Source organism: Giraffa tippelskirchi, chromosome 1, assembly GCF_054371585.1.
Source record: "Giraffa tippelskirchi isolate mGirTip1 chromosome 1, T2T-mGirTip1v1.2.pri, whole genome shotgun sequence".
In the NCBI taxonomy this organism is placed as follows: Eukaryota; Metazoa; Chordata; class Mammalia; order Artiodactyla; family Giraffidae; genus Giraffa; species Giraffa tippelskirchi.
Window position 1 is genome coordinate 164,758,498 of NC_137275.1, and position 22,918 is coordinate 164,781,415.

General features: G+C 40.9%; 1 protein-coding gene across 16 annotated transcripts in view; it reads left to right on the forward strand.

Moving 5' to 3' along the window:
* The window catches only part of CFAP95 (cilia and flagella associated protein 95), a 243,907-nt gene that overhangs the window by 159,915 nt on the left and 61,074 nt on the right, over nt 1-22,918 (forward strand). For 5 of the 16 annotated variants that reach the window (XM_081504761.1, XM_081504570.1, XM_081504593.1 and 2 more), the window contains one exon: nt 18,681-18,751. The exons of 8 other annotated variants lie outside the window; for them this stretch is intronic. Coding sequence is in view for 2 of the 8 variants with exons in the window: in XM_081504687.1 (XP_081360813.1) it covers nt 18,681-18,699 (19 nt within the window). In the remaining 6 variants the exon portion in view is untranslated. Of the gene's footprint in view, nt 1-56; nt 2,560-7,984; nt 8,128-8,658; nt 8,807-16,974; nt 19,263-22,918 lie in introns of those variants that run through there. 3 more of the 16 variants (XM_081504635.1, XM_081504654.1, XM_081504698.1) reach the window with 3 other exon arrangements.

Genomic DNA, 22,918 nt, shown 5'->3' on the forward strand with positions numbered 1-22,918 from the left:
TGCAATGGTCTGACTGCTGCTGAAGTAAGGATCTGGTTTTGTAACCACACAAACAGGCTGTAATCTAAAGAACTCTGGAAGCCATATCTGTGATCATGGTCAGGAAGATAAAAGTGCTTCGCGGGGCCAACGTGTGGACCAGCTTGGTTAGAGTGGAGGGCTCTCGCTGGAGAAGAGATGAGAAGAATCATGTTGGCAGGGTAGGTTAAAGCTGATTGCAGAGGCACAGCTCTTGAATTACCAGCCTAAGGAAGGTAAGCCATTTTTTAGGCAATTAAGGAGGTTTCAGACATTCTTAAGTGGTAGAGGGCAGTTGAGAGTTGTGTTTTTGAGGTTAGAACTGACATTTTGAATGACAGAGTCAGTGTGATGGAAAAGTAAGACTGAGATGGCTTTCTGGTGTTCAGTTTGCTGGATATTTAACATTGAGCAAGATTGTTTACCTCTCTGTCTCCTTTACCTTCCTATCTCCTTACCTGTGATATATGAATTATAAAAGAATTTACCTTATAAAGTGGTTTGAGGATTAAATAATTTATATGTGTGAAGTATTTGGAATAGTTCTTTGTATAAAATAGTGCTCAAAAAATTCTAGCAAGTCACTACTATTAGAGTTCAAACATGGAATGTGTGGGGGAGTAAAAACTACTGACAGGAGGGGACAACTGCATGGACCATGAAGAAGACAAAATCCAGAGGCTTTGTTGCTTTCCTGGACTCTAGCCTGTTCTTATCAGTCTCTCTCGTGTGCTCCAGCCTTTGCTGTCATCATGGCTGCAGGGATGGGTCAGCATGTACTCCGCCTGAAGTCTTGCTCTTCACCCATGCCCAGATGATTTCCATAGTCATTTAGCTCTTATGTTTTATTTATTAATTATCTTTTCATGTGTATGCCTGTCTCACTCTGCTCAACTTAGCCTTATTGAGGTCAGGGACTGTTTTACATATTCCTTTTTATCTCCCATAGCATCTGGCACAGTGTCTTGCATGTAATGCATGCTCCAAAACTGAATAAAGGCACAGGTTAAGTTAAAGATGATTCCCAGTTTCCAAGCATTTCTTATGGGGGAAATGCTGGTGCCTGGGATGAAAGAATGAAGCTCAATGAGAAACAATTAGCTTCAGAAGTCAACGTGTTCATCTTTGGGGTATAGTGAGGTCATAAATTACTTGGGGTTAGTTCCAAAGACACTAAAGCTGAAATCTAATGTAGACAAAATTGCCATTTAAATCCCTTATATCTCAAAGTCTATAAGTGATTTCAGTTGCATTGGAACTGGTCATTCTCTCTTAAGTTGCATATAGATAAAGTTATTGGAATGTGTTTAGAGGGCATGCTGCACCAAAGATTATGCTTTCCCGGTTATGTGAATAGGAGGCCATTCAGGTATGACCTAAGCTAAATCCCTTATGATTATACAATACAGCTTCTGTGTGCATCTTTTCGAAGTGGGTCTTATGAATTATGCATCTTCATAGTGTATACGTTGGACTCCATTGTGACTTTAGGTGAGTTGTTTAAAGCTTCATGACTACCTGGCTGATAACCTTTTTTTAAAAAAAAAAAACCTTTTATTTTGTATTGGAGTATAGCCAATTAACAAACAATGTTGTGGTAGTTTGAGGAGAGCAGTGAGTGAAGGGACTCAGCCACACATATACATATAGTCCTTCTCCCTTAAACTCTCCTCCCATTCAGGTTGCCACATAACATTCAGCAGAGTTCCATGTGTTATACAGTAGGTCCTTGTTTGTTACTGGCTGATAACCTTTTATAAAACAATTAATTAATTTATTTTAATTGGCGGCTAATTACTTTACAATGTTATAGTGGTTTTTGCCATACATTGACATGGATCAGCCCTTTTAATGTCACCTAAAGAGGTAAATAATGCTGAAGAAGCTGAAGTTGAACAGTTATATGAAGACTTACAAGACCTCTTAGAACTAACACCAAAAAAAGATGTCCTTTTCATCACAGTGAACTGGAATGCAAAAGTAGGAAGTCAAGAGATACCTGGAGTAACAGGCAAGTTTGGTCTTGGAGTACAAAATGAAGCAGGGCAAAGGCTAAAAGAGTTTTGCCAAGAGAACGCACTAGTCATAGCAAACACCCTCTTCCAACAACACAATGGAAGACTACACATGGACATCATCAGATAGTCAATACTGAAATCAGATTAATTGTATTCTTTGCAGCCAAAGATGGAGAAGCTCTATATAGTCAGCAAAACAAAACTGGGAGCTGACTGTGGCTCAGATTATGAGCTCCTGATTGAAAAATTCAGGCTTAAATTGAAGAAAGTAGGGAAAACCAGTAGGCCATTCAGGTATGACCTAAACCAAATCCCTTACGAAGTGGAAGTGATAAATAGATTCAAGAGATTAGATCTTGTAGATAGAGTGCCTAAAAAACTATGGACAGAGGTTCATAACAGTGTACAGGAGGTGCACCAAAATCATCTCCAAGAAAGAGAAATGCAAGAAGGCAAAATTATTGTCTGAGGAAGCCTTACAAAAAGCTGAGGAAAGAAGAGAAGCAAGAGGCAGGGGGAGAAAGGGAAAGGTATATGCACTGAATGCAGATTTCTAGAGAATAGCAAGGAGAGTTAAGGAAGTCTTCTTAAGTGAATAATGCAAAAAAATAGAAAAAAAATCAATAGAATGGGAAGACTAGATATCTCTTCAAGAAAATTGGAGATATCAAGAGAATATTTCACACAAAGATGGGCACAATAAAGGACACGAATGGCAAGGATCTAATAGAAGAAGAAAAGATTAAGAAGAGGTGGTAAGAATACACAGAAGAACTACACAAAAAAGGTCTTAATGATCTGGATAACCATGATGGTGTGGTCACCCACCTAGAACCAGACATCCTGGAGTGTGAAGTCAAGTGAGCCTTAGGAAGCATTGCTACAAACAAAACTAGTGGAGGTGATAGAATTCCAGCTGAGCTACTTCAAATCCTAAAAGATGATGCTGTTAAAGTGCTGTATTCAATGTGTCAGCAAATTTGGAAAACTCAGCAGTGGTCACAGGACTGGAAAAGGTCAGTTTTCTTTTCAATCCCAAAGAAGAGCAATGCCAAAGAATGTTCAAAGAACTGTACGAGTGTGTTCATTTCACATTCTAGCAAGGTGATGCTCAAAATCCTTCAAGCCTGGCTTTAATAGTACGTGAACTGAGAACTTCCAGATGTACAAGCTGGATTTAGAAAAGGCAGAGGAACCAGAGAACAAATTGCCAACATCCATTGGATCATGGGAATTCCAGAAAAAGCATCTACTTCTGCTTTATTGACTATGCTAAAGCCTTTGACTGTGTGGATCACAACAAGCTGTGGAAAATTCTTAAAGAGAAGGGAACACCAGACCACTTTACCTGTCTCCTGAGAAACCTCTATGCAGGTCAGGAAGCAACAGTTAGAACTGGACAGGGAACAATGGATTGCTTCAAAATTGGGGGAGGAGTACGTTAAGGCTGTATATTGTCACCCTGCTTCTTTAACTTCTATGCAGAGTACATCATGAAAAATGCTGGGCTGGGTGAAACACAAACTGGAATTAAGATTTCCAGGAGAAACGTTAGTAACCTCAGATATGCAGATGACATCACTGTAGTGGCAGAAAGTGAAGAGGAACTAAAGAGCCTCTTGATGAGGGCAAAAGAGGAGAGTGAAAAAGCCGGCTTAAAACTCAACATTCAAAAAACTAAAATCATGTTATCTGGTACCATCACATCATGGCAAATAGATGGGGAAAAAGTGGAAGCTGTGACAGATTTTATTTCTTGGGCTCCAAAATCACTGTGGATGGTGACTGCAGCCGTGAAATTAAAAGACACTTGCTCCTTGAAAGAAAATCTATAACAACCTAGACAGTGTATTAAAAAGCAGAGACATCACTTAGAGTCAAAGCTATGGTTTTTCCAGTAGTCATGTATGGATGTGAGAGTTTGATCACAAAAAAGGCTGAGGACCACAGAATTGATGCTCTCAAGCTGTGGTGCTGGAGAAGACTCTTGAGAGTCCCTTGGACTGCAAGGAGATCAAATCAGTCAGTCCTAAAGGAAATCAACACTGAATATTCATTGGAAGGACTGATACTAAAGATGAAGCTCTAATACTTTGATCACCTGATGGGAAGAGTTGACTCATCAGAAAAGACCCTGATGCTGGCAAAGATTGAAGGCAAAAGGAGAAGTGGGCAGCAGAGGATGAGCTGGTTAGAGAGCATCACTTGCTCAAATGCACATGAATTTGAGCAAACTTCGGGAGGTAGTGAAGGACAGGGAAGCCTGGCATGCTGCAATCCGTGGGATTGCAAAGAATCAGACATGAAGAGTCTACTGAACAACAACAAAAGGGGTAAATGGCCTATCATTTGGGAAATCTAAATAAACAAATGGCATTAAAGATGCCTTTCACTAAGAGTTGGGCTTGGAAGTTGGTGTGGAGGTGAAAGGGAGGGTGAATCCCCTCCATACATTTAAATCTTCCCTTCTTCTCTCCATAGTTGTTCCTCTACTTTCTTCATTACCCCAAATATACCCATACAGGAGGAGAAAGCAAAGAATATTCAGGAAATGCTCTTCATTCCTTCAACAGATGTGTACTATTGCATCAATCAGCACATTAGTAGACTGGGATAAAAAGGCTATCGGCCTAATACTGTGTGTAACCATTCACAATTATAATTCAGAGGGGACATTTTTAAAGCATCAATTAACTTTGGAGGGAAATGTGCAAGTCCAAGTGCAGTGTTTTACTTAACTAGATTTAAACAATTTTACAATCCTGATGAATGTGGAAGCCAGCAATTGAATAAAACAACCCTTTAGGCATCTCATCCTAGGAACAATCTAGCCATGCAGTGATGGTCAATAGATGACAACTGACTGATAGAAATTAGCCATGAATTAAGCCTAAATATGAACAACTTGAGTTCTTCACCTCAAATGCCCGAAAAGAATTGCCTTGTTTTGTTGATATTGCTGTTAAGGAAAAATAAAATCATGAATCTGGATATCCTTCCCCCTAATATTAACCATCTGCACAAATGTAACCTACTTATTTCCTGGCTGACATTCGACATTTGTGGTTCTTTCTGTTCATAGTGATTATATGAAAACTCCCTAATGGTGTCTGATGCTCAGTTAACATAATGTAGGACCATCCTTTGCAGGCTAGCTTTGAGTTCTTTTCCAGCTACAAGCCCCCTTCTCCAAAATCCCTTAAATTCAACTATTAAAAATCCAAGAGGATGGCAAGGCAAATCCGTATTCCTTGTGAAAATCTCTCAAAGGAAATCTGTTTTGAAAATTCTTTTAGAAGGTGAGAAGAAAGAGTTGAGCAAAAGGATGCAAGGCCAAGGTCAGTGAGCTCTGACTGAAGGGAAAAGGATGTCAGCCTGTTTGCCTCTTTTTTAGGATCCCCCCCCCCCCCGCCCAGGTGCAGAGAGTAGGTACTCTGCTAACGGTGAGCAGCTGTTCAAACAGAGGTGCTAACCTCAATTGTCTTAACTAAAAGTGGTTGAAAAAATAATGTTTAAAACAAGTGACAAGAATTTATCTCTAAATTTGAAGGATTATGCAGCAAAGTTTGGGTCAGAGGATACTCCTTAACTAAAGCTATTTTGCTCAAACTTTAACTTTTGTTTGGTCTCTTGCCTGCGGAAGGTTAGTCCCATTAGAGAGAGAAGTACTGGCTTCCGTGAGCTCAGGTTTTTATTGCGTAGGTAACACTGGGGAGACTCAAAGAAAATTTGGAGTGATACCCATAACTAGTCACACCCTTGAAAGTTTTCTCATCAGCCTGAAATATGACTGAGTCTTAAAAAATTAAACAGAATGCAGAGTTAATTTTTGTTGAACCTTATTTGCATAGGTAAGAATATTACAGATAACTGCAATGAGATGCCTGGTGAGGGTCCTTGTTACATTGTTCCCTTGGTGGGGGCGTATTCAGTGTTCCACTGGTTATCAATCGGTGTTTTCCACTTCCCCATAAACCTTTTAAATAACTAATTCAGTGTGCTCTTCTGGAGGCTTCCTGGGGCAAAGTCTGTGTTGCATGTATGCCTTTGTGTTTCTCCATCCCCTGCTTTTTCTCTGGGGGCTTCCCAGGTGGCTCAGTGTTAAAGAATCTGCCTGCCAAGCAGGAGATGCGTGCTCAATTCCTGGGTTGAGAAGATCCCCTGGAGACAGAAATGGCAACCCACTCCAGTATCCTTGCCTGTGAAATCACATGAAGAGAGGAGCCTGGTGGGCTACAGCCCAAGGGGTCACAGAAGAGTCGGACACAACTTAGCAACTAAGCAACCTTTTCTGGAGTATATTTGATTCACAGTGACCCGGGAGCATCTCATGAACATATTAAGCCCCATTGCTGCTGCTGCTGCTGCTAAGTCGCTTCAGTCGTGTCCGACTCTGTGCGACCCCATAGACGGCAGCCCACCAGGCTCCGCCGTCCCTGGGATTCTCCAGGCAAGAATACTGGAGTGGGTTGCCATTTCCTTCTCCAGTGCATGAAAGGGAAAAGTGAAAGTGAAGTCGCTCAGTCGTGTCCGACTCTTAGCGACCCCATGGACTGTAGCCTACCAGGCTTCTCCGTCCATGGGATTTTCCAGGCAAGAGTACTGGAGTGGGGTGCCATTGCCTTCTCCGTAAGCCCCATTGAGTTGAGAGCAAACCTAGGCAGAGGAAGTGGAGTGACTGGCTTGTTTCTTACTTGGTGGGTGATGATGTGTTGGAGACGTATGTCAAAGCCAAGAGTTAGAAGGAGAGAAAGACACAGCTTGAACTGGAATTCTACACTCTTTGCCAGAAACTGCTGCATGATGGACATGGTTGCTCTTGAAGTTAGAACTCTGTTCTGTTCCAAATTCTCTGGCTTTTATTCTCAAATGTTGACCAGAACTTCAGTCTAGTTGCGATGGATTCTCTGTTAGTGGAATTCACATTGCGCCACTTAGAAAATGTTTCCCTTTCACATGGGCTAAGTGTTTCTCCCTCTTCTTCCTCTTGCAGAGATAAAGTGCTCTGCAAGGAGTTAATGGTTTTATGGCCATGCAGCTGGCAGCAGTATATCACAGAACTCTGTGCAGAAGTCCAATTATTTCCTTTGTCTGAGATGAAAACCAATACTTTGGAGTTGGGGGAAGGGCTTCTGTTGCAGGGTTGCTTGATTTAAGATTTTGTTCTAGAGCGGACAGGTTCTCAGATGCAGCCTGATTCCTGGATCACAGAAGCTCACTTTTTTCTCCTGGTTGGTGCTGACCACCTGAACACACTTGGGATTCCAGGAAACAGGATGAAAGAATCCTTTAGTCTAAGTTTCTGGTTCCTTTAGGGCTTAAGATAAGTGGTTAAACTGGCATTAAATATTCTAAGACAATGATGATGGTGATCCCAGCAACTTACTGTCAGTGTAGGAGATATATAGGGGTTATTTTCTTTTTAAATATTTTTTTGTCTGTGCCAGGTCTTAGTTGTGGCACACAGGCTCTTCAGTCTTCGTTGCAGCTTGTGGAATCTTTAGTTGTGGCATGTGGAATCTTTTTAGTTGCAGCATGCAGGGTCTAGTTCCCTGACCAGGAATCGAATCCAGGCCCCTGCACTGGAAGTAAAGAGTCTTAGCCACTGGACCACCAGGGAAGTCCCTTGGGGAGTTATTTGAAAAGAGAAGCTGCCACTGAAAATGTCTAAGCCTTGGAAAGCAAATGTAGAAAGAAATACATGCAGAGAGAGGTAAAACAGCCTGAAACACTTTCCTCTGGGGCTTTTCATTTTCATAGGGTAGGTAGGAGAATTTCTAATTCCAAATCAAAGATAGAATATTTGTGTCTCATTTATTTTTTTTAAAGAAGTAGCCATTGAGAAATGCAAAAAGAATAGAAACAACTACATAGTTTCATAGTTAATCAGAAATCCCTTGGTCACCTAACCCTATACTCGCATCTGTTTCCTCTCCATCCTGTCCCAGCAATTTTATGAAGAGATGTGGTGATGAGCTTCCTCACAACAGAGCCTGGAGAAGTGCTTATTCAAGGACACGAAATAATTAGAATCAGAACTGGGATCAAAAACTGGGCAGGATAGGATAAAGCAGAAGTGTGAATTTTGAAGGTAAAAAGATCAGAGTTTGAATTCCTGCGCAGCGTAAGAACTTAGATCTCTTATCTGAGCTTTCATTCCTTTATCTATAAAATGGTTAAATAAATCTTACCTTGCTGATATGTTAAGAGAATTACTGACAATGTACATAAATGTATTTTCCCCATAATAATTCTATAGAGTAGGTGAAAGGGAACAGTGAGTTATAAGACAGAAAGGAAGTTGGACTCAGATTATGGAGGAGTTGTATATTATCAGCCCTGCCTGCAGAGATGTTTGGCCACAGGGAGGGAGATGGGCTTTGAACAACAGTGATAATGACATAACCAAGCCCATTATAAGCTCAGTGGAAGCGTGTAGGAAATATAACACTGTAGAACAACAAAGTTTTTAATATGTGACCATAGTTAGACTCTTTTATTTTTATTTTTTAAAATTTCTTTTACTGACATGTAGTTGATTTACAATGTTGTGTTAATTTCTACTGTATAGGAAAGTGATTTAGTTGTACATACATGTATATGTATATGTATGGCTTCCCAGGTGGCGCAGTGGAAAAGAATCCACCTGCCAATGCAGGTGATGCAAGAGACGTGGGTTTGATCCATGGGTTGGAAAGATCCTGTGGAGGAGGAAATGGCAACCCACTCCAGTATTCTTGCCTGGAAAACTCCATGGACAGATGAGCATGGTGAGCTGTAGTTCCTGAGGTCACAAAGAGTCGGACATGGCTGAGCAACTGAGCATGCATACATACACACACACGCATTCTTTTTTGTATTCTTTTCTATTATGGTTTATCACAGCCTATTGAATATATTGTAGTTTGCTCTGCTACACAGTAGGACCTAGTTGTTTATCCATTCTCTATAAAGTAGTTTGCATCTTCTAATCCCAAATTCCCAATCCATCCCTCCCCCACTCTCCTCTCCCCCTTGTCAACTACAGTTTGTTCTCGACATCTTTGAGTCTATTTGTTTCATAGATAAGTTCATGTGTGTTATATTTTAGGTTCCACATATAAGTGATATATGGTATTTGTCTTTCTGATTTAGTATGATAATCTTTAGTTCCATCCATGTTGCTACCAATGGCATTATGTCATTCTTTTTGAGGCCATTGTTAGACTCTTGAATGCAAACTTGGTCCTTCAGCCTAAAAGTATAAAAGGCAGGGGTTTTACTTTACGTGGGATGCCTTGTCCTCTGAACCTCAGACATACCTCTATGAAGAGCTAGGACCCACTCACTCATATGTATCCTCTCCTGTGTCTATAATTTGCTTATTGGCTAGTTTGGGAATCAACTGCGGTTAAAGCATTGTTAAAACCTCATCCAAGTTATCATTCTCATCAGTCCTCATGCTTGGACCATCCCTGTGTGTCTGGCCTAGACAACTAATGTAAACCAAAGAATAATGAATTAAAAGGATACAGAGTATGTCAGAGGATGAAAAGAAATGCTGAGCAACCATAGAAGGGCAGCAGTGGTGGTTTAGTTGCTGAATAGTGTCCAACTCTTTTGAAAGGTCACGCACTGTAGCCTGACAGGCTCCTCTGTCCATGGGATTTCCCAGGCAAGAATACTGGAGTGGGTTGCCATTTCCTTCTCCGGGAGATCTTGCTGACCCAGGGATCGAACCCACATCTCCTGCTTTACCACTGAGCCACCAGGGAAGCCCCCACAGGAGAGAGTCTAGGCTTATTTGAGATCTACAGGAGGCAGAAATGACTGAGCAGTCTTTTGGGGGTTCCACTGATGAAGTGATTAGTTTCAATGATTTTCCCAAACTTGGGACCATCCTTGGGGAAAAAATTCTGACTTGTCCAGTTTAGGTCACTTGTTCACAGTCTCACCCATACCCCATGCAATGAAGGAGGGGTGTTTTCTTCAAGAAGGAAGAAGGGAAACTGAGTAGATCAAAAGGTTGACTGTCTCTCCTCAGGTTAGGACTCTCAATAGAAAAGTCACGGTCTCCTGATGCTGTTGCCCCAAAGTCTTTGGAGGAAGCTGCCTTTCCTGAGTACTGTGAAAGAATGATTCACCAAAACCTGTCCACGTATGGCATATCACTCCTGAGCTAAGTACATGTGTGCCTGTTAGTGAGGGAACACACTTCAAAGTAATCTAATCTGAAAACTTCTACTGAGCCTCACACAGCCCAAACATTGCAGGACCACATTTTGAGCAAGAAGTCAGTATTTTGGCATCTATGCATGTGGAAATGGCAACCCACTCCAGTATTCTTGCCTGGAGAATCCCAGGGACAGCGGAGCCTGGTGGGCTGCTGTCTATGGAGTCGCACAGAGTTGGACACAACTGAAGCGACTTAGCAGCAGCAGCATGTATCTGGAAATACACCTCCTGACATGGAAACAAGAAGCTTTTTCGATTCTAGGTCTTGTTGCTTAGAAAGGTATCTCTTCCAAGGAACCAGAAAACAGGAACTATTAGGGATTGCAGCAGGAAGACTCACAGAAGGGGTGGTGTCTCGGCCACCTTAAACAGTGTTCTGGGGAATGGCAGACAAGTCTCAGCAGTTTCGTTCCTGCAGTGCAATATTCCAGTTCATCCTGAGTCAAAGCATTCAGAAACAGCTCTTCAACCTCCAACCCACCTCCCTAAGCAAAGTGGCTGCACTCTGAGGCCTGGATGTCTATCTCTGTCCCCTCTCCTACATTCTCAGAGCCAAGGACTGCCTCCCCACACAGCCTTAGCAGAATCTGCTTTTAGCAAAGCAAATAGTGAAGTATTCATTCATGAAAAGAGTAAACAGTAGCTCATATTATTGTATAATGCTTCCTATGCTTCTAAATATTATCTCTTTGAATCTTTACAATGACCCCAAGAGCTGCAATGCTCATTTTTCCCTTCATATCCTCTCTCTACCTTTCTCTGTTCTGTCTGTCCCCAGGAGATGGACTTTCTGTGGACTAAATCACAGACTCCCTTGCCCATGTTTTTTTTATCCTTGGGTTTGGCCAATGGGAGGCCCCAGAAGGATAGAAGTGGACAAGAGGAGAAGACAAAGGTATATTTTCCTCTGGCTCCCTCCATGCTGGACCAGGGATTAATACCATCTGTGTTTCTCTTGAAAGGCCCCAGCTCCTGCTTTGTAGCCCTTTCCTCTAGTTATAGCTGTAGCTCTCTCCTCTCATGATAATTGTCCTTTCTCCTTGTCCCTTCAGATCTAGGAGTGATAAGGGCTCCCTGCTCTGTCCCTTCCCACAGTGCTTCAGTATGTCTTGTTGGTTTCTCTGAACCCCAAACTCAGCTTTGTAATCAGTCCCTCATGTAACCTCCTCAGTCACCCTGTTTCAGTGTGTTATCTATTTGCTGCTGGGACTCTCCCTGTTATAGCTAAGTGTTACTATCCCTATTATGTAGGTGAAAAACTGTGGCCCAACAGTTTTGAACCCAGGTTATCTGTCTACAAATCTCAGACTTTCTTCTAACCTTGTATATACAACCTCTTCATATTTAAGAGAGCTCGTTTTCTTTCGCTAAAGTATTACACTGGACTTTCAGACCTTAACTCATATTTAGGGATGTATTTTTGGAAGAGAAACCTTTTTTTTTTCCACCAGGAGTAGGTCCCACTCTGTTCCACCTACCACATATGATCTGGGACCTTATTTTCAGTTTATGAAGAACGTTTCCTTCTTTAGTTTAAAAAGAATTACTGTGAATTCCCTCTTTTCACTAAGGAATACCTCCTGAGATTTCAATATTTGCAATCCTATTAAGCAGAACCCTTAAACTTAATTATTTGAAAACAACCTTAATAAAATCTGACTCAAGGCAAGTCTTGAAATACCAGATCAGAGAGGAGCCTAATTAGGTATTTTTTTCTTCTCTAGATGCTACAAAACACATTAGAGTTGGAAATGGCCTTAGAGATTATCCAGATTCTTGACCTCATTTTGAGTAACATAAACCCTCTTAAAATTTGAAAATCTGTGGACGCTCTTCCCTTAAAATTGCAAATTCTCTCTCTCTCTATCTCTCTCTCTCTCACACACACACACAGAATATTACCTATGATTTAAGGGTTCATTGTCATCCTAAAGCCTACTCATTGGCCCCCCATGTTAAACCTTCCTATCCTAGGCTCATTCCTTAGGTTTGCACAAATGAAGCTGATACCCAGTCAGTAAAGTGTAGTAAATGACTAGACGGCCTAAGGTCACACGCATCATTAGTTGATGTATCAATCAGTTTGGGCTAAGTTATGCTACAGTAACAAACAACAAAATGTCCATGTCTTAAAACAACACATTTATTTCTCATTCATGTTATGTTTCTACTGTAAGTGAACTAGGTGCTCTGCTCCATTTAAGTTTTACTTTGCAATACATCTAGATGGATGTCATCTAGAACATCATGTGTCATCACGACAGAAGAAGAGAGAGCATTTCGAACAATGCACTGATTCTAAAGCTTCTCTCTGAAAGGAACACATCATTGCTGTTCATATTTCATTGACCAAAGCAAGACATATGGCCATTCCTAACCTCAAGGGTGATACAGAAGCATTGGTGGATAGTGCAAATGATGAAGAAAGCTGGGAGGGCCAGAAGTAAAACCCCAGCATTTTTATTTTTTGTCCAGTGCTCTCTACACTCCCAAGGTGACTACAGAATAATCTAATTCTTTTTGGTGTATCCCACAGATTTGTTATCAGCTTGGGAAGGCTGTATTTCTGAAATATAATCAAGACAAAGTTGAAGGCTTCTGTTTGTCTTTTTTCTAACTGCTGATTTTCTGGCACAGTTCATTTAAGATGCTACAGTAATAACAGAGGCCTGTTCATACTAGGTGGTTTGTTATTGATCTTATACAGCATTCATTTTTCAAACTAAAATCCTTTCTACTGTCTGAATTGTTCTTATCCTTCTCATACTCATTTGCTGACCCTTCATAGCTTGGGACCCATGGTTTACCAATGCAAACACAAATGAGTTTCTGGATTTTTCTACCTTAACGCCTAGTGATAGTTGTGGTTCTGTTTTTATCCTCAGTTGTTCTTCATTCGTCAATTTACTGAACAACTGCTTTGCCCCAAGGACTGTAATAAGGACTAAGTTAGAAAATTCACAAAGCTGATGCTGAGTAATTACTCCAAACATGTTGGCTGGTTTGTGTATATGTGTTTATTTATTTATTTTTATTTTGAAATCAATGTAGGATAATGACTGAAAGCACACACTATAAGATTTAGATGATTTTATTAACCTCTCTGTGCCTCAGTTTTCTCATTTATTAAACAGAAACAACAATACTACAAAACCCTTGGGCTCTGGTAAGGATTAAATGTGATAATTCATGGAAAGCATCTACCCCAGGACCCGGTTTAGAGAAAGTCTTTGGTATTAGCTATTGTTCCTGTAATCTGCAAGATTATTAGAAAAAAATATGATGGCTATTTGCTAAGTGGCAATGTAACAAGGAGGAAAAAGTTCAGGCTTTGGAATTAGGTAGATCTGAGCTCCAATCTCAGCTCCATTATGGTGTGAATTTAGTCAGGTTACTGCTCTGAGCTTGGGTCTCTTCTTCAGCCATATGTGCTAGCCCTCCTTCCCTTGCAGGATGCTTGGCAGGCCCCAGGGGGATACCATATCATAAGGTATCACCCAGCACATGGCATGTTGGAGGCAGTGAATAAATATCAGTTTTCTGGATGCTGTGGAGCATATAAAGATGAACAAAGGAGACAAGCCCTCTCTCTCTTTTGACTTTCAGGGGTTTACAATCTTGCTGTGGAGATATGACATGTCCACAAACAGATGCCCTAAAATGATGAGTGCTGTGAAAGAGCTAATGGGCTATGGGAGTTTGCAGTTGGTGAGGGTCATTTAAGCTGGACAAGAGGGTCATTTAAGCTGGGCTGTTGGCTTTGGCTGAGAAAAGGAGCTCTTTACTAAAGAGCTATTTTAATTTACAAATCTCCCTTTTTTCCTTTCTTTCTCCCTCCTCATTGCTACCTCCTTACCCCCAAACCTAGAATACTCTATTATGTACCACTGGTAATTTTTGCGTGGAGGGGAGAAATTTATTATCCTCACTGCCCGTAGAGTTTGCTGATGCGCTCTGTTTGCTGGCTGTGATATTTACAGCAGCTCAGTTAAGATTTAATTTTCTATTATTCGCTGAACTTTGCAGCCCTCATTTTTCATTTGCTGTCTGAGAGGCATTGCTCCAGCACTCTGGAACCACTGCTGGAAAGACTTACTTAACATTCAGAATCAATGAACAAACAGGAGAAATATTTTCTCAGAGACAGGCCACAGGGGATGTGAGCTTTAGCTTTGATTCTTAGTGATAATTCTATACTCTTCTTTCTGCTTCCTATAGCCAACTGCATTTCTCCATCTAATTATCAAATAAGATGTCTTGGAGGTACCTGAACTTGGGCTTTCTCTCCTGGAAATGTTATAGTCCAGGATCTCTCTGGTGTTGTTATTATTTCCTTTTAATCTTGGCCTCTGGACTTGTTTGATACCATAGAAAACCTTTTTTTTTTCTTTTCCTCTCATGAGTCTCTTGTTAGAATTGCCCTATGACACAAACACTTATCTGAAGAGATCTCAGGGCTTGCAGGCCTTTTTCCTGCCTCATTATCTGTGGATTCATTTGGTTGCTGAAGCAGAATTTTGATTAAAGTATTTTTCCACTCTGGAGCTCATGGCTTCCTAAACAGTACCGTCCCCTTGGCTCCTTGAGAGACTTCGTTTGTCAGGGGTGGGTGTGGTTGAATGTTTTCTCATTCCGTTGCTTTCACTCTCAGCTCGTATACTAAGGTGTTAGCAGACATATTGTCATTCTGGACCCTCTGGATGTTTTGGTAACTCTCTGCTCTTCTCCAATGTACATATCCACATCGTTGCACTGGGAGCAGCCGTTTTATGCAACTTGACTATGCCTTCCTAGCCATACTTTATCAGAGGCTGAGGGCTCAACAAAAACAGTCTCCCCTGGGATATTGGATCTGGGACTGAGATTTTGGGATATTGGATTTGGGATGCTGAGTTTGAGACTGAATTAAGCCAGTGTCTTTACAGGGGCTAGAGCCATGAATGTGAAAGCAAGAGTGAAACAGAGCAGGACTCCACAGCCCTTCCCCTCCATATCCTCAGCCTGCCTTTCGTCTGTGGAGAAACTTTAGCCAAAGAATAAGTTTAATCAGAGAAGTGAGAAAATGCAGAAACAAAGGAAGTCAGTGAAGACCAAATAATAATAGTTTAGTCATTAAGCAAAGTCAAGGACCTTTAGTTCCTCCTCAAGGGCTATAGATAACATTCTGAGCCGTGTCCTGTGAGCTGTCTTATAGATACTGAAACCCCCACCAGGTGGAAGAAGTTAGCTGCATGATGACCAGGCTGTAGCCATGACATAAACTGTCAAAATTTCAAGAACTGACCTCAGGGAATTGGGAACAAACTGACCATGGAACTGAAGATTAACTGTACTTTTACAGTTAACTGTAAAACATACAATTAAGATGACAATGGTCAGACCACCGATGACCAATTTCAAGATAACTATAAGAGTTGACTGTGCTGTTTCTACATGTAGCCCCATGCAGCTGCCTCCCTCTGTCTATAAAAGCTCTTGCCTCCTGATTGTTGGGGATGGGGGGTAGGAGGGAGTCAGCCTTTGGACAGGATCATACCCTCAACACACCCCTCCTCCTTTCCACCAACCTTGCCTCTTCATCAGCTTTGGACAGAGAGCAGCCAGACCTCATTTTTGGTTACAAGGGGATTCAGATTCCATTTTTCTTCCAGGTGGAATCAGAGCTCAATGAGGGGGGAAAAAAAATTAGAGCAGGCATGCAGGAAGAGGCTAGAGGAGACAGAGATGGAGAGTCCCAAGGGCAACTTGGAGGTCTGGTCCTCATGGTTCCTGCAGCCTAGTACTGCCTTTCCTTGTGTGAGGTTGACTCTTCATTGGGTAACTCAGATATCCTCACTCCTTTCCAATAAATCTCTGCGGCTTAGACTAGTGGAAATTGGTTTCTTTTACAGTTAATCAAAGTGTCCTAATTGACACAATGTTTTTCTTTATCAAATTGCTGGTTTCATGCTTCTGGTGATAGCTAACAAGAGAAAGGTTGAGATCATTATTCAGTACCTTTCTGACCATAAAGGAAAATGTTAAACTTAAATATGAGTCAAAAAAGATGCATTAGATATACCCAAAAAATTGAAAGCAGAGTCCTAAAGAGATATCTATATATTTATGTTCATAGCAGTATTATTCACAGTACCAAAAAGGGGGAAGCCACCAAAGCAAGCATCACAAAGGAATGGATAAACAGAACATGATATATACATACAATGGAATGTTAGCCTTAAAAAGGAAAGAAATCTGTCACATGCTACAATAGACAAGACTAGAGGACATTATGCTAACTTAAGCTAATTACAAAAAGACAAATACAGTAGGATTCCATTTATATGAGGTACCTAGAGTGGTTACATTCATAGAGATAGAAAGTAGAATGGTGGGTGACAAGGGCTGGGGGAAGGGTGAATGGGGAGTTATTGTTTAATGGCTATACAATTTCAGTTTTGAAAGATGATGAGAGAGACCTGGAGACTGATTACCCAGCAATGTGAATGTACTTAACACTACTGAACTATACACGAGAAAATAGTTGAGAAGGTAAAGTTTACACTATGTATATTTTATCACAGTTTTTAAAAATAATAAAATTCCCTGAAGAATATCACTGACTTCTGGATATGGACAGAGGTAGTGGGATGAGCCCAGACTGAGTGAGAAGCTGTCATTCTATTTCTGGCTTTGGACTCAAAGAAGTATGACTTGTCCAGCATCATTTAACTTCCTTATGCAGGCTTCCCTGATGGCTCAGCTGGTAAAGAATCCGCCTGCAATGTAGGAGATACAGGAGATGCAGGCTCAATCCCTGGGTCGGAAGATTCCATGGAGGAGGAAATGGCAACTCAGGCTAGTATTCTTGCCTGAAAAATTCCATGGACAGAGGAGCCTGGTGAGCTACAGTCCAAAGAATCATGAGGAATCAGACACAAAGAAGTATGACTTGTCTAACATCACTTAACTTCCTATGCTGGCTTCCCTGATGGCTTGTAGATAAAGAATCTGCCTGCAATGTAGGCGACACAGGAGATGTGGGTTCAATCCCTGGGTTGGAAGATCCCCTGGAGGAAGAAAGGGCAACTCACTCCAGTATTCTTGCCTGAAAAATTCCATGGACAGAGGAGCTGGGTGAGCTACAATCCAAAAAGTTACAGAATTGGCCACAAAGAAATATGACTTGTCCAGCATCATTTAACTTCCTTATAACTCACTTCACTCATATGTTTCTTGCATTCATTCGCACAAGTCTCTGCCATGAGGGTTCTAGGCCCCTTGAAAATGCTGGGAACAGAAAAATAAATAAGATGTAGGTTGCTAGAGGAGCTTGTCCACAGGAACTAATTTCTGGGCATGTCTGGAAAGATCAAGTGAGGAATTCACCAGGTGGGAAAGTAAATGATGCCTTTCCAGGCTGAGAAGTAGCATGCACAAAAACCCAGAGTCATGAACAGGCCTGATACGTTTAGAAAATTCTGAGAAACACTTTTGCGTTGAAGTCTGGGCAGCAGATGGGGGCAGATGAAAGAGTGTTAGAAGATGGTGCTAAATAAGGAGACCAAGACTAGACTGTGGAAGGGCTTCCTAAGGATTATTTTAGAAATAGGCAGTGTTTCCCTCTACATGTTCTGTGGACCACTAGCCCCAAAAGAGGCTCTTAGGGAAGTAAACTGGGAGACGTTCCACACTCTATCCCCTTCTTGGATATTTTGAATATTCCTTAGCATAAAAATGTTAAAAGAGTTCCTGCTTTAAAAATCCCAATTGACTTTAACTCAGCATTTCTCAAATATATATCCATGGAACTTTTTTGGGTATATATTCTTTAGTGGCAGAACTACAATACATGTTTAAAAACCACTTTGGAAAATCTGTGTTAAGTCTGGGACCCTGGAATATAGGGCACATTTAATTTTTGTTTCATCTTTTAAAACATGAGGAAATTCTTCTGGGAGGTGATCTTTCGAGACTCTGGTTCCTTAACTGCCACGTTCTGCTAACTTTCCCACAAGGGGAGACGTCATAGAGGAGAAAGCTATAATGTAAGGGGCAGCTGAATTAGGAATCTATGTACATGCTCTTCCCCAAAGACATGCCCTACTTCCTTCCTCTATTTCCAGAAGCAGGTCTCTGCTTTAAGTGCAGAGATTTAAGTGCAAGTAATTTATTTGGGAAGTGATCCCAGGAAACATTCATGGTGAAGTGAGAAAGTAAAGCAAAGAAGATAAGGGAGTGGATAAAAAATGTGTTCTAAAGTAATGTTTTACTAGGGACACCCGAGGCTTTGGGGACCTCTGGGAGGTAGTATAGACTCTGTATCTACATGTTATTCTACCAAAGTTCCAAGGGATTTGGGGCATTTGTCCACCAGCTCCTGCCAGTAACTAATTGGGGGCTGCTCCTTTTAATTCTCTGGCACTTCTTGTCTTTCACCCATATTAACAGAGCAGACTCCAGGGGCTGAAGACAGCTGGCAGAGGTACTCAGGGGTTGGCATCTGGAAGTCAGGCTCACTGGTAAGGACCAGGCGAGTAAGGGTGGGGCACTTGGAAGCGTCTGCTACAGTTTGGAAGCTGGGAAAGCTGGGGAGAACATTGTTACTTTTTAAATCTATTGTTTATTGTGAAGGTAGACTTTCTGATAGAGTGGTACCTTTCTGTTCACTGGGTCAAGATTCTAGAATTTTACCAGTAGTTCCCTTCTTTTAGACAATATCCCAACGATCTGTTTCCCATTATCTGCCGATTTAACTTTCATCTTTTGTATTCACCTAAATCTAGGTCCCAGATTGTTTATTCATCTGATTTTTACACCAAACAATATCTTAGCCCTTCTGAAGACACACAGTGGTTACTGTCAATTTCCTGCTTTTGTTGGGCTGGAATCTCCTTTCTAAAATGCCTGAATTATTTTTTCTGGAGAAAGGTTCATTAACCTCATGTCTTCTGACTACTAAACAGGAGAATATTATATGGGCCACTTTGAACTATTTCCCTAAATCTATGCTTTCAATTCCCTCCCAGCCCTCAGGTCAAGCCACTTGGACATCCCAATATCAGGGCCTATTTTTCCATCATTAGCCAACTCACAATTTATGTTTATCCATGTTTCATTTACTTACTCAACATGAACTCTTTGAGCACCTACCATGTACACAGGCACTACTGCAAATGATCTGGGAGTAGGAGGTGAGAGGTAAGGGTGAGGGGAACAGCGGTTCCAGAGAACAGATTCTGGAAAGATGGGCTTGAGTGAAAGGCTCATTTCTACCTCAGGCAAGTCATTTTGTCTTTTTGAAGCTCAGATAACTCATGTATAAAATGTGAAAAATCATAATACCTCTGTTATTGGAAGAATTATTATTTAGAGTCATATGTTAAGTACCAAACTAAGGTCTTTTAAAAACACATTTATTTATTTGGCAGTGCCCGATCTTAATCTTCCCTGGTGGCTCAGACAATAAAGAATCCACCTGTAATGCAAGAGACCTGGGTTCAATCCCTGGACTGGGAAGATAGTCTGGAAAAGGAAATGGCAAGCCACTCCAGTATTCTTGCCTGGAGAATCCCATGGACAGAGGAGCCTGGCGGGTACATCCCATGGGATCGCAAAGAGTCAGAAATGACTGATCAACTGCGTGTGGACTGGGTCTTAGTTGTGGCATGCAGAATCTTTAGTTGTGACACGCAAACTCTTAGTTGCAGCATGTGGAATCTAGTTTCCTGGCCAGGGATCAAACCCAGGCCCCCTGCATTGGGAGCATAGATTCATAGCCACTGGGTCACCAGGGAAGTTCTGAGATAAGGTCTTTGAAGAGATAATTATGTTAAAATGAGGCCATTGGGGTAGGGCCCTAATCCAGTATGACTAGTGTCCTTTTAAGAAGAGGAAGAGACACAGGGGTGCATGTGTGTATAGAAATGACCATGTGAAGAAGCAGCAAGAGGGTGGCCATCTGTAGGCCAGAGGAAGTCAGCACTGCCAGCACCTTGACCTTGGACTTTGAAGCTTCCAAAACTGTGAGAAAATAAATTTCTGTTGTTTAAGTTAGCTTGTTGTGGTATTTTATTAAGGCAGTCATAGCAAACTAATACACCTACTTTCTGTGATTATAATAATCACATGTAACCATACAATCCCTGACGCATAAGATGATGAATACATGCATAGAATTATTTTTGCTATTATTATCATCACAAAAATAAACTAGACTTAGATGCTATACTGAAACTACTCTGAGTTCAGATGAAGAAATACAGACTGAAATATCTATAAAACAAGATGGAAAATGTTAAGTGCCAATGAAAGGTAAAGAAACAACCCATGGTAGTCAGAGGAGGAATAGCTGGAAGGAGAGAGTCGGGGGAAGCTGAAGTGGGTTTGATAGAGGTAGCATTTGACCTGGGGCAGGCAGGATTAGTACATACAGATGATGGTGCTGGGATGTTCATTGTATACCTATATTTAATTATGTATATTATATATTAATATGCTACATGCATACATAGCCATACTTGATTTCCCTGGAACAATATTCATGCACTATTCATTCTGTCAGTAGGTATTATTGGATGCCTACATGAAGGTACTATTCTAGATGCTAAGGACAGAACCATGAACAAGCAAAGTCTTTTTACCATTATCAAATTTATATTTCAGGGAGTAATGTACATGATTGTTAAGAAGAAAAAGATTCTGAATGGCGTGTGCAATATGATCTATTTTTTACATATACTTGAATATATAAACTAATACATTAAAAGATGAGATCATGTGTGTATAATTACACATAAAGAGAAAGTGAGAGAGCTAGAGCAACAGAAATCTGGAAAGATAGATATAGAGTGTTAACTGTGATTGTATTTCAGTGCCAGAATTATCTTTTCTCATTTTATTTATCTGTATTTTCCAAGTTTAGGGGCAATAAACTTATGTTTTATGCATAATATTTAGAAAGTTGTGTGTAATATGTGCAATTAAACAACTAAGCACTAAAAGTTAGAACTTAACAGAAATTGCAAAGAGCCCTTCCCTACTTTCCTTATTCCCATCTCCTAGATAGTTGTCACATCTCTAACCTGAAGACTTGGTTGTTGTTGTTATTCTCGTTTCCACCTGAGGGCCTCTTGACGTTCAACTTTCCCCTATAGCTGCTACCACCCACCTACCACTTGTGGTCAATAAATCTTTTTATTCCATAAAATAAAATCTTCAGCTTGAGGGTATTTCTTTCCCCAAACAACATTGTGCTCAAATTCTGAAGCTTCAGGCTTTTACCAGCTGAGCCTCAAGGGAAGCCCTTAAGAAGGAAAAATACTCAGTAAATGCAAGTTATTGCTGTTTCTATTTGCTTTATAGATCTTAAGTATGTAAAAGATGTTCAAGCAAAGCTGACAAGAAAGTAGCTCATGTATTTTATCAAGAGAAACAAAACCCCAGCATTTGGGGTACCTTGTACAGTACAAGTCTCCTATTCACAAGAGGGCTCTTGATATAAAAGCCCGATGCCCTTCCAGGCCCCCATATGCATAGGAGATGGACCCCGACTCACCAGCTCTCTGCCCTGGACCTCAGCCACTGCACTCAATGGCAGAGCCAGTTTCTAGGCTGAGGTTCAGGAAAAGTTGGTCATGGCATTACTTCTGGCAAACCCAAGTATGTCTTTTTTCCACTGAGGCCCCAGTTTGCTTGTCATGATCTGGTTTATCCAGCAAAGTTAGTTAGTGGCGGTGTAGCTTTCCAGAGCTGCCCGTATCCCGTAAATAGGGTGGGTGTGGCAATTTTAATAAGCTCACAGCTTAGAGTGCATTTTCACATTTCCTTTTGCTTATTTACTCTGGTTTTTTACCCTAGTTGCTCTTGTCTTTTCTTCTTATATCAAATGCAGGAAATTTTAACTATAATTTTGCAATGCATGTATTTATCCCATATTCTTTTAACCTTATTGGTCACTTGTGATTGTGGTCACTGCTATCATTTTGAGTAAAATCAATCAAATTTGCTTATGTTATTTATTTTAAAGATGTAGGCCTGGTGGGGGTGGTTATTATTTGAATAATGATTTATATGGATTCTGGGGAAAAGAGAATGAGCTATTTAAATATTGAAATGAGCATGCATAGATATGTTCATGCCACTGGGGAAAAAGCCCTCAAACTTAAAAAAAATGTTTTTGATTCTTCATTAAGAAGGCCATTTATTTGATTGTTTCAATTTAGTTATTAAAATTTTTCAGTTAATTACATTAAATTGGTCTATCAGATCTAGATGCACTGGCCCCTGCCTCTGCTGCAGACTCAAACCTCACAATCCCACCAGAGCACATTCAGTTTCTTTCATTTCCTCCAGAGCATGAAATTTTTTCACCTCTAGGTCTTCATGTTATGTTTTTTCTTCCTGGAACACTCCACCCATTAACCTTGATCTAGGTAATTCCTTCAGATCTCTGCTCACAAGTGGCTTCCTCTGGGAGCCTTCTCAAATCCCCTTGCTCTAGATTAAGGTCTACTCCTCTGTGTTGTGTCATCATAGCAAGTCACTGTCTCCTCCATTAGTCCATAAAATTTTGAGAATAGAGACCATGTCTTTATGTTACCATTTTACCTCTTGTACGTAGCACAGTGCCTGACTGGCACACAGTAGGCACTTAACAAATATTTCTTGACAAAATGGGTACCTTGGTA